Here is a 19,671-nt window from a genome sequence, read left to right on the forward strand (position 1 = left end):
TACAATGTAGAAAATAGTAAAAAATAAAGAAAAACCCTTGAATGAGTAGGTGTTCTAAAACTTTTGACCGGTAGTTAATTTTATAACAGGGCGATCCAACCCTGTTCCAACCCTAGTCTAGCGCATCTGATTCTAATAATTAGCTAGGTTTATAAGATGAATCCGGTTAGTTACAACTAGGGTTGGAGTGAGCCATGTTAAGCTATTCAATAGGCTACATCTGTCGGTACAAACTTTGATTGAGAAAATTATGAAGTCATTTACATACTTTTTGCACTCCCTCATCTAAAAAAAGAGCACTACACCACCGCAAGTAAGATCTGTCGTAGGTCTGTAGCCGGTGATGTCTGTCTGCTGCATGTGTTCCCTGCTGGCTTCATCCATCTGAGCAGAAGCCAAAATGCAACTGTCCCATGCTCATTACGAACAGGGTAAATACAGTACCTTGAATGACATCCCCATGGACAACTCCTCCATTCACCTGGAGACTTTGTGCCATTATTTTGATCTGCCGCTGACCACATTGTAGCCTTCTTCTCCATTTACATTGTGTCATAGCCTACCCTTGGATTAGCCTACACTGTAATTCATTACACTGGACACATTTATTTTACCGCACCATCATGGCAATCCAATGTATGCACGATTTATGCAATAAACTAAGATATATTGTGACTCTGTACAATTGTTTTGGGCTGTGCTACAGAAGGCTATGTCAGTCCGCTAATATAGGACTAGTAAAGACCCAGTGCACTACTTTTGTGACCGATTCAGGAAACTAGGCATGTGTCGCAAGTCACGACTTCCCAGGAGAGCGGTTTGAATGTAAAAAAATAAATACAATTCTTCTCGAACATGTGAACTTTCATGTGCCTTAATATCAAACGTGTATGCCATCTGTAAATACGAATAAAATTGTTAAATTACAACCCTAGTTGGTTTAGCCACAGAAAAAGTGAGCAACCTTCCCGCTAGTCATGATTGGCTGAGATAATGAGTGAGCTAGACATGCCGAGAGATGAGTTTGGATAGGTCTGCCATATAGCACGTGTCTGTCTATTGGAGCTGGTCAGTATGTCTAGGCAAGCATGTCAAACGCTGCTTTTTATGTATAGTGTAGTAAAACTGCATAAACCTAATGTCCAGTTAAAGTGAACGGTTAGCTATCTAACGTTATGTGTATGCTCTCCACTTTCTGGAGGACCGAGTTTTGAAATCAGTGGAATTCGAGAATGATAGATAAGGAGATGGAGAAAACACCAGCCCGGATCAGACAGGAGACGCGTCCAACCATAATGTATACTGGTAAGATAGTCTAACTAGCTACATTTTCAGATATTACACATTTCTAATTTTGACAGAAAGTGGTTTAATAATTTCAAGTGTACTGTTAGCTAGCTAACATTAGCTGGCTGGGTCGCTAGCTAACGTTATGTATATGATCTTATTCTTCGTATCTCAGATGTATTTGCTTGACTAGTTATAGCCATAGGTCCTGGTTAGTTAGCTACCTGCAGATTAATGTATTCATTGTTTACCTAGCTAGCTACATTTCTTAACAAAATACTCTCATTTTAGCATTCCAGAGCGCAGAATAACTGATTAATTTTTTAACTCTCAACACCTGCTGAATATGTCCGTTGTCAGTAAACATAGGAAAAAAAGCGTAATTAAATTGTAGCCTGCAGCATTGTTACAGTCACCAACGCTCTGGATAACATGAAAACAGCCAAACCAGCTCTGCTAGGGAGAGTAAAATGGTCAAAGTGGGGTGTTCTCTCATTATGGCAGGGTAGCCTAGTGGTTAGAGTGTTGGACTAGTAACCAAAAGGTTGCAAGTTCAAATCCCAAGCTGACCAGGTACAAATCTGTCATTCTGCCCCTGAACAGGCAGTTAACCCACTAGGCTGTCATTGAAAATAAGAATTTGTTCTTAAATAAAGGTCAAATTAAAAAATTAAATGTGTCTGGAAGTAGCTAGCCAATGTTAGCTTGGGTGCTTGACTGTTCTCTCATTATGTGTCTGGAAGTAGCTGCACGGATCAACCCTTTAAGAGATGGTGGGCCTAAAGCTTAAGATGGTGTGAACAAAGCTGAATGGGTGTAGACAAGAATAATAGTAACAAAACATTGAAAGACTGTTTTCTCAAAGTGAATTTACAAGTTGATCAACTTTCAAAGCAGAATTACTTTCCCATTGTTTCCTCAAATGCACTGTATGATATACCATTTTGTGGCACTGAGTCTCTACTTTTATATATTGCAAAAAAACAGAAATTAAAATGTTTCTTCAAATGTTGGTGACTCACTTTTGTGAAAAACATGTTTTTTTTGTTGCCTATGCTAGAGATTGCTATATAGGCGCGCTAATATGGGACTAGTAAGTCCACTACTTTTGTGCACTACTTTTGTGATTTGTTTTTATTTTTTTATTCAGATTTTCAGGGTTTGCTGCACCATCCTCAGCACCCCATTTCCCGCGTCTATGGAGAGGAGTATCGCTTTTGTGCGCTTGCTCGAATCAGTCCGGTGACCAAAAGCCTGATAATCCTAGTGTGTGAGTGTGTCTGTAAATGTGTGTGTTCGCAGGCAACAAGCGCGTGTCGCTCACTGGTGGAGAGAGACAGAAGCCAGTTTGGGTAGAGGAGAACGCACATCACCAGAGCAGTCCGGACTGAAACTGAAATAACGAATTAACAGCCTACCAACGGGCTTGTCATTTAATAACATTTTATCAACCGTTAACTACACATGATTAAAGGAGACAAAAAAACAAAAAACACCATAAAACACAACTGAGATTTATCCTCCATAGTTTCCGTTCCAGCACCGGGAAATATGAAGACTAAAAACCGGGAGCAAAGCTTGTCTGATTCTAGAGAATTGGATGGATCGTATGACCAGCTGACTGGTGAGTGATGGGCTTTCCCAGCCCCGGCTTTATTATACCAGTGAAAGATGCCATATGACTCTCGAAAAACTGGAATAGTTGTGTAGCCAATATATCCTAAAACGGTTGCTTATAAAATTGTTTTAAGCTTGTGCTAGTCTACTTTCGATGCTTCTCAATTGTCATTTAGTGCGCGACCTGTTGTGAATAAAGTGTTGAAGCAGATAATGAAGGCTATATCGTAGTCTTTAAAAAAAGCGAGCAGCCTTTAATAACCTCATCTAATTACACAGTGTATATATTGATTATGATATATAATTGTATATATATGTCATATTGTATCTTTTGTTGTGTTCGCATGCATGTTGTTGCGTGAATTGTTAGTGCATGGCGATGGAATCTGAGCGTGGCGCTCAATTTTGCTGACCTGGCTTTTCTACGGGAGTCCATTGGCTGTCAGGTTGAGATGCCCAAAGCGCATCTGGATTGGAGACATTGGTGCTGGCCTTGAAGTCTTGGTGATATAAAATAAAGTTTGTCATGTTAGTGAAAGTGTGCCTTTTCTAATCACACAAACCAAATTCTGCTTTCTAATTTTTAGGACTGTTTTGCAAAATAGTTAATGTTAATAGTTAATGACTTAATTATCTTGGGGTCTATATTTAATGAGCTTTGCCATGCTAAACTATTTGAGCTTGTAGTGCTACTGGTTTTTGCCACACATGATGTTTCTTTGCTTGTGTGTGTGTGTGTGTGTGTGTGTGTGTGTGTGTGTGTGTCTATCAGGATTTTAGAATGTCACCTAGATGTGTGTTGCCAGAATGTCAAGACAATTTTAATTAAAAACAAAAACCGTGTGTGTGTGTGAGTACAGACAGTCAGCAATACCAAACCCTCACATAATATAAGCAGAGTTTAGAAGAGGAACTGCAGACAATACTATTATTGTTATATAATTAATGGACTGTATAGGTGTGTGTGTGTGTGTGTGTGTGTGTGTGTGTGTGTGTGTGTGTGTGTGTGTGTGTGTGTGTGGTGTGTGTGCACATTCCTATGTGTATGTAATGTGTGTGCTTTGCAAGCTTTCCAAACACTGCCATTCCTTAATTACAATAGCTCGGTGATGTACCATGAAACACCATTTGTCTGTTTAGTGCCAGCTGCTGGATTGAAATTATAGCATTTGTGGCCAAGGATATTGTTGCTCTACAAGAGGCAGGCCATGCACTGGCTGCCGGACACACACAAGCAGACACACACACACACACACACACACACACACACACACACACACACACTTTGTTTGCCCAGAGACTGTGCTGGGCCAATCTAATCACTACTCTACTGCTGCTGCATTAGGAGCTACACAACCATTTGTAGCCAATTTAATGCATAACAAATAAAGCTATGATTCCATTCCTGGGTCCTAGCCAGGAGGTCTGTCTGTGCGGGCTCACATAGAATTAGAATGAGTTGTTCTTAGAATTAGTAAGTCTAATTCTATGGATTTTGCTCTGACGGGCGTGTGTCTGTTTGTGCGTGCATGCATGCGCGCGTGTGTATATTTGAGGATCAACGCCTGTCTAGTCTGTAAGCTTTGACTTGTTTTGGGGGGTGAGGTTGTGAGGCTGCACATGGGAAAGTTCTTCCCGGAAAGATCATTTAGAATCAGTCTGTCTCTTGGTTCTGTATGAACAGCTGAAAGGCAGGCTCCAGAATCCACTAGAGGGATTATTGGGGAGGCTCTGTGTGCTGTCTCTGTTACTTTAAGCCAAGACTGAACCAAAAAAGACATTCCATTGGACAAACAGAATGGTTTAACGTTTAATAGTAATCTCTAAAATAAGAATTTTGAGATGTTCTTTAGAAGTTGATGCTTTTGTTCCTGCAATAACCTGACAATGGCCTGTGCTCTCCAAACGGTTTCTGTCAGCGGCAAATAGATGAAGGGTATTTTTCCTGTCATCTCTTGAACATGACCCTGGACTAGCCATAATATGCTTTCTTCTAATTTTCTCTACTTCTCCTTTGTCTTGCTCACTGACCACGTTTTTCTGAAGGTCCCTTCTTCCCTTGTCCATGTGGAGGGAAGTCAGATGACTTTCTAAAGTGAAGGTGTGAATAAGTGAACTAGTGCAGGGGAGCAATTCCCATCCTGACTTTGTTTAATGGATTTTAGAAAGCTGTCAGTAGCTAAGTTTCCATCCAATTGGTGACACATTTATATGCAAATATTCTAAGATCTACATAAAAAAATATCCGTATTTTCCCACTAGTGTTGTTTCCACCAAAATAACTTGTCTGTTGTCTGATAAAAGTCTGTGCGTGATGAGGTAGTGTACACAAAATGTACTTTTTCATGTACCAAATAAAAATCTAAAGTTCAATGTGTTTCCATCGTATTTTCAAATCTACCGATAGATTTGTCACAAAAACTATTACATTAAATAGCGAATGAGCCTACTCTGATCTTGGCATCTGCGCTCTAGCCAACAGCTCGCAGATACAGTGCGGGCAGGCTAGTCTATTGTACATGATGATATTATTATGGATAATATTTGTATCTGTCAAACAGCAGTCAAGCATCAATCATGTCACCAGAATTAGACCCTCAATATTTCTTTGAAAGGAGCATCAAGATCACCGTGCACTTTCACCACCCTGTGAATTTTCTCATTCCATCTGTAACCTAATAAACTGCATGGTTTCCTGAGTCATAGTGGCATGACTCCAAGTTGACTTTGATATGATGGTTATTCTATCAATATTTTCGCGTAAAGGTATTTCCACCACCATTTCTCGCATCATTCATTTTACAGACACAAAAAGATGGACTGGATGTCGAACGAACAAATTATCTATTGGCATTTATTGTACCAGAACTACCTGTTCCCATCACAGCTGTCGTGAATTTTTTTCTACGGTATGACTTTAATTGCATAAAAACTGTGGATGGAAGCGTGGTTTGTATGGCTAAAGGGATTGCCGTGAATTTGACAGTATCTTAAAGGCAGCAAAGTTGCAAATAATTTACTGTATTTGTGACTAGGGTGGGCATTCTAGTTTCTTTTTTTCTATGTTTTCTGTTTCTATGTTTTTGCCGGGTGTGGTTCTCAATCAGGGACAGCTGTCTATCGTTGTCTCTGATTGGAACTCATACTTAGGCAGCCTGTTTTTTTGTGGGTACTTGTCTATGTAAGTGGTCTGTATAGCCCTAATCAGCTTCACATACGTTTTTTTGTTGTCTCTTGTTTTTGTTGGCGACATTCTAAATAAAGGAGAAATGTATGCTTACCACGCCGCACCTTGGTCCGGTCATTTCCCTGACGATGTTCGTGACAGTATTTCATATTGCAGTACACCTACCAACTGTAATCTAGAGTATCAAAGCAAGTACTGTGTAATGAAACACACTCTACAACAGGTTGGTCAAAACAAGCATTGTGATAGGTTGAGACGCATTCTAAGCCATACTAATAAACCAGTTTAGCGTGGGTAAGCCTATGACTCAAAAATGGGCATCTCGTTTTCTGTTCCATCTGAGAAATCCCTACGCATCCAGTGTCCCATCTGCCCAGCCAGCCAAATCATTTGATCTCCCCTGTAAAAAAACATCTAGACATTATTTCCCCTTTCTTCTAGCCTAACCTGTGGTTTTCAACAGCAAAATGTTTTTTTACAAACTTTGTTGTCTATCTCTTGACATTTGCAGCATTGTTTCAATATTGAAATTCGATAACCAATGTCCTATTGAGAATTAATGTGTCAGGACTAGATGGACATATTTTCTCAGCCAGTCAAAATCATGAGTAAGCATACTTTTATGGATATTTACAAATAAATTAAATCAAATCTACTTTATTTATATAGCCCTTCTTACATCAGCTGATATCTTAAAGTGCTGTACAGAAACCCAGCCTAAAACCCCAAACAGAAAGCAATGCAGGTGTAGAAGCACGGTAGCTAGGAAAAACTCCCTAGAAAGGCAAAAACCTAGGAAGAAACCTAGAGAGTAACCAGGCTATGAGGGGTTACTACCGCTCCTGCGGTAGAGACTAGAAAATTGAAAACAGCAGGTCTGGGACAGGTAGCATGTCCGGTGAACAGGTCAGGGTTCCATAGCCGCAGGCAGAACAGTTGAAACTGGAGCAGAAGCACAGCCAGGTGGACTGGGGACAGCAAGCCATGCCAGGTAGTCCTGAGGCATGGTCCTAGGGCTCAGGTCCTCCGCGAGAGAGAAAGAAAGAGAGAAAGAAAGAGAGACAGCACCCACACCACTAGAGGGATATCTTCAACCCCCAACTTACCATCCCGAGACAAGGCCGAGTATAGCCCACAAAGATCTCCGCCACGGCACAACCCAAGGGGGGGCCAACCCAGACAGGAAGATCACGTCATTGACTCAACCCACTTAAGTGACGCACCCATCCTAGGGACGGTATGGAAGAAGAGCACCAGTAAGCCTGTGACTCAGCCCCTGTAATAGGGTTAGAGGCAGAGAATCCCAGTGGAGAGAGGGGAACCGGCCAGGCAGAGACAGCAAGGGCGGTTCGTTGCTCCAGAGCCTTTCCGTTCACCTTCACACTCCTGCAGACCTTGCAGACCATTCCATAAAAATGGAGCTCTATAAGGAGAAAGCCCTGCCTCCAGCTGTTTGTTTAGAAATTCTAGGGACAATTAGGAGGCCTGCGTCCTGTGACCGTAGCGTACATGTAGGTATGTACGGCAGGACCAAATCGGAAAGATAGGTAGGAGCAAGCCCATGTAATGCTTTGTAGGTTAGCAGTAGAACCTTGAAATCAGCCCTTGCCTTTACAGGAAGCCAGTGTAGGGAGGCTAGCACTGGAGTAATATTATCACATTTTTTGTTTCTAGTCAGGATTCTAGCAGCCGTATTTAGCACTAACTGAAGTTTATTTGTGCTTTATCCGGGTAGCCGGAAAGTAGAGCACTGCAGTAGTCTAACCTAGAAGTAACAAAAAAAAGCATGGATACATTTTTCTGCATAAGTTTTGGACAGAAAGTTTCTGATTTTTGCAATGTTACATAGATGGGAAAAAGCTGTCATTGAAACAGTCTTGATATGTTCGACAAAAGAGAGATCAGGGTCCAGAGTAACGCCGAGGTCCTTCACAGTTTTATTTGAGACGACTGTACAACCATCAATATTAATTGTCAGATTCAACAGAATATCTCTTTGTTTCTTGGAACCTAGAACAAGTATCTCTGTTTTGTCCGAGTTTAAAAGTAGAACGTTTGCAGCCATCCACTTCCTTATGTCTGAAACACAGGCTTCTAGCGAGGGCAATTTTGGGGCTTCACCATGTTTCATTGAAATGAACAGCTGTGTGTCATCCGCATAGCAGTGAAAGTTAACATTATGTTTTCGAATGACATCCCCAAGAGGTAAAATATATAGTGAAAACAATAGTGGTCCTAAAACGGAACCTTGTATTACGCAAGGTTAAATTGAGTTCCCCAGTTAGGTGGTTAACTGATTTTTGTCCTCTGACGTCCTTGGGTAGGCAGAGAGTCTTGAAGGGCATCAAGGAATCTTTGGGTTGTCTGAGAATTTATAGCACGGCTTTTGATGCTCCTTGGTTGGGGTCTGAGCAGATTATTTGTTGTGATTGCAAACGTAATAAAATAGTGGTCCGATAGTCCAGGATTATGACGAAAAACATTTATTCCATGGGACAAAACTAGGTCCAGAGTATGACTATGACAGTGAGTAGGTCCAGAGACATGTTTGACAAAACCCACTGAGTCGATGATGGCTCCGAAATTCTTTTGGAGTGGGTCTGTGGACTTTACCATGTGAATATTAAAATCACCAAAAATTAGAATATTATCTGCTATGACTACAAGGTCCAATAGGAATTCAGGGAACTCAGTGAGGAACGCTGTATATGGCCCAGGAGGCCTGTAAACAGTAGCAACACCCCCGCCTTTGCGAGATGCATGGGGGATATGGTCACTAGTGTAGGTGAGGCCTCGTTTAATTTAACACAGTAAATTCATCAAGCTTAAGCCATGTTTCAGTCAGGCCAATCACATCAAGATTATGATCAGTGATTAGTTCATTGACTATAACTGCCTTTGAAGTGAGGGATCTAACATTAAGTAGCCCTATTTTGAGATGTGAGGTATCATGATCTCTTTCAATAATGTCAGGAATGGAGGAGGTTCTTTATTCTAGTGAGATTGCTAAGGCGAACACCGCCATGTTTAGTTTTGCCCAACCTAGGTCGAGGAACAGACACGGTCTCAATGGGGATAGCTGAGCTAACTACACTGACTATGATAGTGGCAGACTCCACTAAACTGTTAGCTAACAGCCTGCTGCCTGGCCTGCACCCTATTTCATTGTGGAGCTAGAGTAGTTAGAGCCCTGTCTATGTTGGTATAATAAGATGAGAGCACCCCTCCAGCTAGGATGGAGTCCATCACTCCTCAGCAGTCCAGGCTTGGTCCTGTTTGTGGGTGAGTCCCAGAAAGAGGGCTAATTATCTACAAATTATATCTTTTGGGAGGGGCAGAAAACAGTTTTCAACCAGCGATTGAGTCGTGAGACTCTGCTTTAGAGCTCATCACTCCCCCTAACTGGGAGGGGGCCAGAGACAATTACTCGATGCCGACACATCTAGCTGATTTACACACTGAAGCTATGTTGCGCTTGGTGACCTCTGACTGTTTCATCCTAACATCGTTGGTGCCGACGTAGATAACAATATCTCTATACTCTCTACTCTCGCCAGTTTTAGCTTTAGCCAGCACCATCTTCAGATTAGCCTTAACGTCGGTAGACCTGCCCCCTGGTAAACAGTGTATGATCGCTGGATTTTAAGTCTAATACTGCGGGTAATGGAGTCGCCAATGACTCCATTACTTTGCTGTTATTCTAGCTGCACGGTTTGCAAGCAAGGTTTTATGAACGTTGCTAGCCAGTATGGCAATGGCACATTTAGAACTCATGACTGGGTCGTGTCCATAGATAAAGAACAAAAAGACTTCACGACGACTGTCTGGCAAACGATCAAATGAACGTACATCTTTTCTCAGCCAGTTTAAATCATGAATCATTTTGATGGATGTATACAAAGAAATGTCAATAGAAAAACAGGTCAAACAACATGAAACGCAGCTAGTTTGTTGTATTACCAGCTTCAGTTTGAAGTGATTGCGCTAGCTGTGTAGTTGGCTAGCTCCTCTGAGCAGTGTCCTGACGAGCGAGCACGTCGTCTATGCCAGGCAAAATCGCACATCATTAGCTCATTGTTTTATGGATGCATCCAAAACAGCTTAGCCGTAGTTGGCTAGCTATCACACAAGGGATAAGAGCGCTGCCAGCCAGCATGGCTACCGAACATGTAGAATGAACAACTGGGTTGCGTCAAGAGCTATAGAACAAAAAAACTTAATGACTTGGTCACGTTTCTGGCAACCCAACCGATAGAATGAATGGCCAGCCGGCTTGGCCAGTAACCATAGATGTGCCTATATTTTTGTTGAGGGATGAAATAGTAGCCTATGAATATCAAAATTACGTTTAAATGTTTTTTAAATTGGTAACCTGTTGTAGAAAAGCAATTGTACACATGAGGTTGTGCAAACCAACTTTTTGGTAACTCTTTTCTGTGCTGATCTATGATACTCGGCTCTGACTCATAACTATGACGCAGCGCAGCCATGCTAAAAAAGTTGTCTTGTGTGCAATTGCTTTAGTACAATACTGTATAATTTACTGTAAAAAAGGCTATAATGCTACTGTAAATGTAATGAATGAATTGATTAATGAATATATGGATTAATTAAATTCATTGAGGGGAGATGGGGTTTGTATTTCACAGTATTTTACCTTTATTTAACTAGGCAAGTCAGTTATGAACAATTTCTTATTTTCAATGATGGCCTAGGGACAGTGGGTTAACTGCCTTGTTCAGGAGCAGAATAACAGAATTTTACCTTGCCAGCTCGGGGATTCGACCTTGCAACCTTTCAGTTACTAGTCCAACACTAACCACTAGGCTACCTGCCACCCCATTTAAAGTTTTAAGACTTGCTGCCACTCCAATCTGTCTCCTATACAGTTTAAATTGATGGTGCACTACTACCACATGCCAGTTAAATTGGTACATCACTCTTACTAACGGGTGCAACCAGGGATCCTGTATTTAATGACGAGGTGGTCTTGTCTTGCCCTAACAATGGGAGTCGCAGAATAAGCCCATTATAAACTCATTCAATATTGCTGTATTTCTCGCTTGGACAGATTTTGACGGGAGTGGAATGGACCCTCTTGCTTCATCTCTGCCTCTCTTGTGCAACAAATATAGCCACGTTTCAAAATATGTAAATGAGCCAGAAACAACAGTACCATGCACCTGTTCAAAAGGTTTTTGGCATCCCAAAGATACTGTATGTTACTGTTTTCTGTGGGATTAAAATACAGTACAGTTTGAAATACAGCAATTTTTCCACCACCCACAACATTTTCCCACAATGCCCCATCATTTACAGTACGCTGCAATAAAACGTTTCACAGTGTTTTGTTGTTCATAATACCCCAAATGACCGCCTAAATTACAGTTTTCCGTTACAGTGTATCATGATGCATTGCACCACAGGGCCCGCCCGATGCATATTTTTAACACCCATCCCTAGATGGGTTTTTAGAAATTAGGAACTGAAGAATGGGTATTCCACACGACTGTGCTAGCCTAATAAGCTAAAGCCTATGAGGAGAGCTCTGGTAGATAGTAATGTGGTGTGTTTTAATGGTATGTGTCAAGACATGTTTTATGTAGATCAGCTCCCCTGTGGTGAAACAACAGATGCAGATTAGCTACTGGTCTCCATCCCTGGGTCTATTGTGAAAACAAACACATGAGATAGGATTTGACAGTACTGCTGTCTGTAAGTGCATGTGACTTGCCTTTAAGGTAGCATGGGAGGAGGAAAGTACAAGCAGAGGCACAGCTAATGGTGGTCTAATCACACACACACACAGCGATCTCAGAGTTGTCAGTCAGAGCTGTTCATCGAGTTGATAGTGGATAATTAGAGGGTTCATATCCTAGCTGCTGACGTGAAAGCTGTCCATCTGTCTATCATTATACCTGCTTGCTACATTACATAGTCCTAGAGAGAGAGAGAGAGAGAGAGAGAGAAAATGAGAGAATGATATGTGTGCAAAGAAGGACTGGTGACTCAGAACTCCTTCTCTTAACTCTGGAACTCTGCTTGCATGCTGTGTGTGTGCCTTCGTGAGATGTGTGCTTGTTATGAGACTGACCTGTGTAACTTTAAGGTAGTGTGGGTGGTCTCTAACCATCAGCTTTTGATAGAAGAGAAATGTAGCCCTCTAGAAATACTGTAACTCCCTCGCAGCCCGTTGTAGCATACTGTTCTCTGTGTGTGTTTCTTTGTTAGTGTTTTTGCACATATGTATATTTCATGTATATTTCTCTGTGTGTATGAGATGTGTGCGCGTATATCGGTGTGTGTGTGTGTGTGTGTGTGTGTGTGTGTCTGTGTGATGTGATGTCTCTTGAGTATCGTATCTGAGGCGGAAGAGCAGATTACCATACAACACTCCTATAATTACCTCATCTTTCAGCTAGCGCTCTCAAACACATTGGGGAATGATACCACATGCACGCACACATGCACGCACACATGCACACAAGCACGCAATGGTGTGTGTGCGTTATGCCATGTCAACAGTCAACCCAGAGGACATCATGGTATTGAACACTGGTTGTAGAATGAAATTGTGTTAACCAGAAAACACGTATGTATTTGTTTGTAATCTGACCAGATAACACCCAGCATATGACTTTCCCATGATTCCTTTACCTGGTTGTTACAGAGACCATGACAACAACGAGTTCACAACCTTGTGCCACATTTTTTTCCTCACCTCATCTCTTTGTGTCCATCTACCTCTGGTATTCAAGTGACTGGATGACCTGTAAATGTCACATGCCCCTCCATGGCCCTCTCTGATTTGGCCTCTTTCTTTCTCCTCTCCATGGTGGATTAGAGCTTAAACCCACGCTCCCCAACCCCATGCTCTCCCATTACACACTATAACACATTTCACACCCCTACAGGCTAACAAAGAGAAATGCCCTGTGGAAAGACAGAAACATATGCAAGGTAATAGTGTTGTATAGTATGTGTATGCATTGTTTTAGGGAAAGTGTGTACATACCTTTATATGAAAAAATGAAAAAAGAATGATGCTTTGGGGGGGGGGGAAGAGACTAGTGTGTGTGGGAACTTGTGAGTCGTGTAGTGTGTATGTCTGTGTGAGTAATGTATTGTGTTTGTGTGTGTGTCCAGGTTTGCATGCGTGCGTGAGTGAGTGAGTGGGTGTGTGCAAGTTAAGTGAGTGTTCTTTAAGCACATTAGTTGTGTGTGAGAGCATAAGTAGGATGTTGCTGACTACACTGGATGGTGGGCAGTCTGCTTTTTCTGCCAGACACGAATATCCAATTAATTTAAGAGCTGGACATGATCCTCCAACCCACACACACACACACACACACACACACACACACACACAGACACTCAGAGGGGGGTAAGACATTTTAAATCAAAGTTGACATTTGTTATTGTGACAGTGCAAGGGGTTTTACACTGTCTGGGGGTCGGGCATAGACATTGACTCAAAGGTAAAGGCACATTAGACAGGAGCTCAGTGCAAACAAAGAGGCTGTTATTTAGAAAAAGGAAAATGCAGTCCTGGCTCTTCAGCTTTACAAGGTTCTGACTTTTACAGAATTAAGCTAAAGCTTAAACACAGCAAAACACAAATGTCCCAGCAATACCGCTCACGTGTACTCTCAAGAGTGCTCTCCCTAACAGAGTGAGAGCCTCACACCTTGAAGGGAGTAAATGAGGTCATTTGATTAAGCTGGCCCGGGTGGGCGGAGTTTGCCATCGATGAAAAGTGATTGCATTCGTTTTGGAACCGGGCTGCCTCCCGGCCGTGATCCTGGTGCCCCGCTCTGGCCGACGGCAGAGTCACCTCAAAAGAAAAGTGACGTATTTTAAGCACATGGAGTAATGAGTACGATTCTGTGTTTTCACATGCAAAAGTGATGGCTTATGATAAAAACGCTTTTTCTTTTGTCCCAATGAAAACTCATTTGAAATTTCAAACATATATTCTATGGAAAAGAGTTGTTGACAATATGACAGAGCTGCGTAGATTAGTATTGGATTTGAGCAAGGCACGCCTCCCTCGCTGGCTTCGCATGGTCACGTGACAGGCCAGAACCCGGTGCAACCCGGGCCAGTTTAATCGAACCCCCTAATTTAGAGGGCTGCCGTCCTGCACCACAGGTGTCTAGCCTCCTTTTTCTTCCTCATCCCTTCCAAGCCCTCTACTCCCTCCTCTTTATCATTCCTTCTACTCCTCCCCCCTCCCCCTTGTCCTCCTCCTTCTTGTTCTCTCCCTACCACTGAATCAATAGGGTTAGGATCTTCCACTCCAAATGTGAAGACTTCACTGGACACAGTGCACAAAATGTACAATACGCACAACAGTCTTACAAAATACAGTAATTTGTTGCTTGTTGGTTTAGAAGGTAGAGGCCAAGTGGCACATCTTTCCCACACCAACCGACATAGATTTCTTTCTGGTGCAGGTTTGATCTGGGGTGTGATGGGGGTTCTCTGTACGATAGATGATGAAGAGGTCCTGTTTTTAAGTTTTAAAGTTGGTAGAGCATGGCACTTAATAACTTCAGGATCTTTGGTTTGATTACCGCTAGGGAAAATCCATAAGAAAATATATTCACGCTCTGCCACTACTGTAAGGGTTTTTGGATAAAAGCATATATTATATTTTTATTATTGATGTGATTGAGTAGTTATGTGAATTGGCATTCATTTGGCTGTATGACAGTTGAATTGACCCAAGGTAGTTAAAATCATCTTTGATGATAACAAGACAGGAGTGTTGTCTCTACATAGTAGAGATGGTCCTACAGTATAGCGATAACTGTCATAGACACTTTGCTCCATTGTCACCTTCTAGCTATGTGTGTTGTTGAAATGCAAAATTCCTACTGGCGCTAATTGGTTTGATTCAATGTGTCACCTAATTTGGCATGATGAGTTTGACACATTTCCCTGTCCAGCGCTCTCTAGTCTGGGCTAGTTGAAGCGTAGAAAGCATGCGTTTTTACTCGCTAAAGTAACAACACAATGTGGTCAAAGATTTAGTAACTTGGTTGCAGTCACAATCTGGTTACCTATAACTACAACCATACTTATGTTTTAGCATTTTTACTTATATAAAAATGTATTTGGGGATATCTTCTGACCTACCCACAATGCACTATTGAATTTGACTTTACTGCTATTAGCCCATAGAAACACATTGAAAAACAGCTTCATACATGGGATAAAAAAACAGCTGGTCCCGGCTACTATAGAAGTCATAACGCAAGTGTCACTATGCTGTCAAATCCCCCCACATTTCTAGTTTGACCAGCTGTTTTCAGCAACTAATATTTTTTAATTCGGTTGTCATATTGGCTGGTATGCTAGCATCAAACTATTAACTAGCTTCTAGCCTAGTGTTTGATATGCAATGCGATCTCGTTGTAATGAACAGTGTCGAGTGTCCTGACGAAAAGGCAAACTGTTCTAGCTATGCCAGGCAAAATTGGGCAGCAAAATAAATTGATGCATGCCAGCAAAGCCACTACACAACACTAAAACAATACATTTATTACACTTTAAGAGTGACAAACGGTGCCCAGAAACTGTTAGGACTTACATAAAGCTGCCCCGACAGCGGAACATTCCTTTCAGCATCATGAGGTGAATCCTTACTACTGCTATACCTGGCTATCAGCAGAGCCTTGTCTGACAGCAAAAAAGTTAACTCAGTCTCATTTACTGATATGTCTGACTTTATTAAATACATATGGTTTCTACTGACTCCTTGTTGATTTGTATAACTCGATAAAAAAACAAATTCTCCTTCAATAATAATGAATGCCGAAATGAGTTTTGACTTTTGATAAAACTATACTAAATATAATCGCTTTACCAGATAATTGATTGAAACATTCTATTTTGCAATGAAGGTCTACAGTAGCCTCAACAGCATTCTGTAGGGTAGCACCATGGTGTAGCCGGGGGACAGCTTCCGTCCTCCTCTGGGTACATTGAATTCAATACAAAACCTAGGAGGCTCATGGTTCTCAACCTTCAATAGAATTACACAGTAATTATGACAACCTCCGGAGATGTCCTCCAACCTATCAGAGCTCTTGCAGCATGAACTGACATGTTGTCCACTTAGTCGAAGGATCAGAGAATGAATCGAGTACTGAAAGCATAAGATACAGTTAGCTTGTACTGCAGTGCATAAAATGTGGTGAGTAGTTGACTCAAAGAGAGAGAAAGACAATAGTTGAACAGTTTTTACAAAATAAAGAAGCAAGAAAGAGAGAGGGAGATTGTCATTTTTTTCAGTTTCACTTATTTTGCTAGCAAATGCAGCTAGCTAGTTTAGCCTACGCAAACAACCTGCTTAAAAACAGAGGGACGGTATGTTAGCTAGCTGGTTATGACTATCCAACACAATACTGTAACTCTTCCAAGTCAAGGTAAGCTTTTGGTTTGATGAATTTATCACTAAACTGCTTACTGACTGTACACTGTAACTTTACTGCATGTGTAATGTACTGGGTGTAGTGGGTGAGAAGTCAGGCGCAGGAAGCAGAGAGTTCAGGGTAGTGCTAGATTTAATGCACAAAACGGCGAACATAAGCCAAACCCACGAAAACACGTAACCCACAGACGTGCACACAAGTTACACAAAACATTCCCGCACAAAGATCAGGAGGGCCTACTGGTAAATAAAGCGTGACTAATCAGCCTAAAACACAAACAGGTGAAACCAATAAACAGAAAGGGGAAAAAGGATCAATGGCAGCTAGTAGGCCGGTGATGACAAGCGCCACGCCACCCAAACAGGAAGTGGAGCAGCCTTTGGTAGGAGTCGTGACAGTACCCCCCCCCCCCCCCCCCCCGACGCGTGGCTCCCGCAGGCGATCCGGATGGAGGCGATGGAAATCCCTAGACAGTGAGGGGTCCAAGATGTCCCCCACCGGTACCCAGCACCTCTCCTCCGGGCCGTACCCCTCCCAGTCCACGAGGTACTGCAGGCCCCTCACCCGGCAGAATGGCACGTATCGTGTACGCCGGGGACCCCTCGATATCCAGAGGGGCCGGAGGGACCTTTGGCACCTCACCTTCCTGCAGGGGACCAGCTACCACCTGCCTGAGGAGAGACACATGAAACGAGGGGTTAATAAGATAATAGGAAGGGAGTCTATAACACACCTCGTTTATCCTCCTCAGGACTTTGAAGAGCCCCACACACTGCGGCCCCAGCTTCCGGCAGGGCAAGCGGAGGGGTAGGCTTCGGGTCGAGAGCCAGACCCTGTCCCCCAGTACAAACACGGGGGCCTCACTGCGGTGGCGGTCAGCACTCCTCTTCTGCCGTCCACTGGCTTGTTTGAGGGATTCCTGGACGGCTCTCCAGGTCTCCTTGGAGCTCTGCACCCAATCCTCCACCGCAGGAGCCTCGGTCTGACTTGGATGCCAAGGTGCTAGGACCGGCTGGTAGCCCAACACACACTGAAATAGTGATAGGTTCGTAGAGGAGTGACGGAGTGAGTTAAGGGCCAACTCCGCCCATGGGACGTGCCTAGACCACTCCCCTGGCCGGTCCTGGCAATACGACCGCAGAAACCTACCCACCTCCTGGTTCACTCTCTCCACCTGCCCATTATGGCCATTGTGGAATGGGGAGGGGCTGTAACTTCCCTCTAGGAAGGTGCCTAGGAGCCTTACTCTGGGCGCACACCGAACAGGAAGAGACATAAAAACCTAACATCCCTAGCCAAGGTGGACCACCAATACTTCCCCTTGAGACCCCGCACTGTCCTCGCCACACCAGGATGACCCGAAGAGGGTCGTGTGTGAGCCCACCGAATCAGTTGGTCACGAACACCAAGCGGCACGTACTTACGACCAGCCGGACACTGAGGAGGCGCAGGTTCCGCCCGTAACGCCCGCTCGATGTCCGAATCCAGCACCCATACCACTGGTGCCACCAGCCTAGAGGCTGGAAGGATGGGAGTAGGATCGGTGGGCCGATCCTCCGTGTCATAGAGACAGGACAGCGCGTTGGCCTTCATGTCCAGGGAGCCTGGTCTATAAGACAGAGTGAACCTGAATCGGGTGATGAACATGGCCCACCTTGCCTGATGTGGATTAAGTCTCCTAGCTGCCCGGATATACTCCAGATTCTGGTGGTCGGTCCAGATGAGAAAAGGGTGCCTAGCCCCCTCAAGCCAGTGTCTCCACACCATCAGGGTCATTACCACTGCTAACAACTCCCCGTCCCCCACATCATAGTTACGCTCCGCCGGGCTGAGCTTCCTCGAAAAGAACGCGGACGGGCAGAGTTTTGGTGGCGTACCCGAGCGCTGTGATAGCACGGAACCCACCCCAGCCTTCGACGCGTCCACCTCCACTATGAATGCTAAAGAGGAGTCCGGGTGCGCCAACACAGGTGCATCTGTGAACAGCGCCTTCAACCTCTGCCGACCTCCGCAAACGCACCGCCCCCCCCTTCAGCAGTGAGGTAATGGGGCTACCTGGCTAAAACCCCGGATAAACCTACGGAAGTAATCGGCAAACACTAAGAACCGCTGCACCTCCTTCACCGTGGTTGGAGTCGGCCAAATTACGCACAGCCTTAATGCGGTCACACTCCATCACCACCCCCGAGGTTGAAATGCGATAACCCAGGAAGGAGACTTGTTTGGAGAACACACACTTCTCAGCCTTGACCATATAGGTCATGCTCCGGCAGTCTACCAAGCACCTTGCGCACCAGAGACACATGCGCGGTGCGGGTGGCGGAATAGATCAGAATGTCATCGATATAGACAACCACTCCCTGCCCGTGCAGGTACTAAACGCGGTTTTCCACTCGTCTCCATCCTGAATACGCACCAGATTGATTATACGCGCTCCTGAGTTCCAGTTTTGTGAAAACGTGCTCTGTGAAATCATTCCACCGCCGTAGCGATGTGAGGTATTGGCTAACTAAACCCCACCGTGATGGCATTTAGACCTCTATGATCAATGCACAGACGCAGACCTCCCTCCTTTTTCTTCACAAAAAAAAACTTGAGGAGACGGGTGAAATGGAGGGCCGAATGTACCCCTGTCCCAGAGATTCCGTGACGTATGTCTCCATAGCCAACGTCTCCTCCTGCGACAATGGGTACACGTGACTCTTGGGAAGCGCAGCGTTTACCTGGAGATTTATCGCATAATCCCCCTGTCGATGAGGTGGTAATTTAGTTGCCCTCTTCTTACAGAAAGTGATTGCCAAATCGGCATATTCAAGGGGAATGGTCTGGACTCTCCAACGACGTGGCACCGATGGAAACTTCCATACACCTCCCTGACCATTCCTCTAACCACCCCTGGAGAACCCCCTGTCTCCACAAAATCCTAGGATTGTGACTAGCCTGCTATGGAACCCCCAGCACCACTGGAAATGCAGGTGAATCGATAATGAAGAGACTAATCCGCTTCTTATTATTACCCTGCATTACCATGTCCAGTGGAACCGTGGCCTCCCTGACAAACCCTGACCCTAATGGCCGGCTATCTTGGGAGTGCACGGGGAAAAGGGGATCTATCGGCACTAGCGGAATACCCAGGTTGAT

The 19,671-nt window shown here is 43.7% G+C and overlaps 1 protein-coding gene across 1 annotated transcript in view; it reads left to right on the forward strand.

Moving 5' to 3' along the window:
- Positions 1 to 2,571: 2,571 nt before the first annotated feature.
- LOC110526122 (A-type potassium channel modulatory protein KCNIP2-like) overlaps positions 2,572 to 19,671 on the forward strand; it is a 187,213-nt gene continuing 170,113 nt past the window's right edge. The window contains exon 1 of the mRNA XM_090236471.1: positions 2,572 to 2,911. Coding sequence (XP_090092597.1) covers positions 2,839 to 2,911 — 73 coding nt within the window. The 5' untranslated portion in view covers positions 2,572 to 2,838. The remainder of the gene's footprint in view (positions 2,912 to 19,671) is intronic.

The sequence above is a fragment of the Oncorhynchus mykiss genome, chromosome 1 (assembly GCF_057628025.1).
Source record: "Oncorhynchus mykiss isolate SJ-2025 chromosome 1, ASM5762802v1, whole genome shotgun sequence".
In the NCBI taxonomy this organism is placed as follows: domain Eukaryota; kingdom Metazoa; phylum Chordata; class Actinopteri; order Salmoniformes; family Salmonidae; genus Oncorhynchus; species Oncorhynchus mykiss.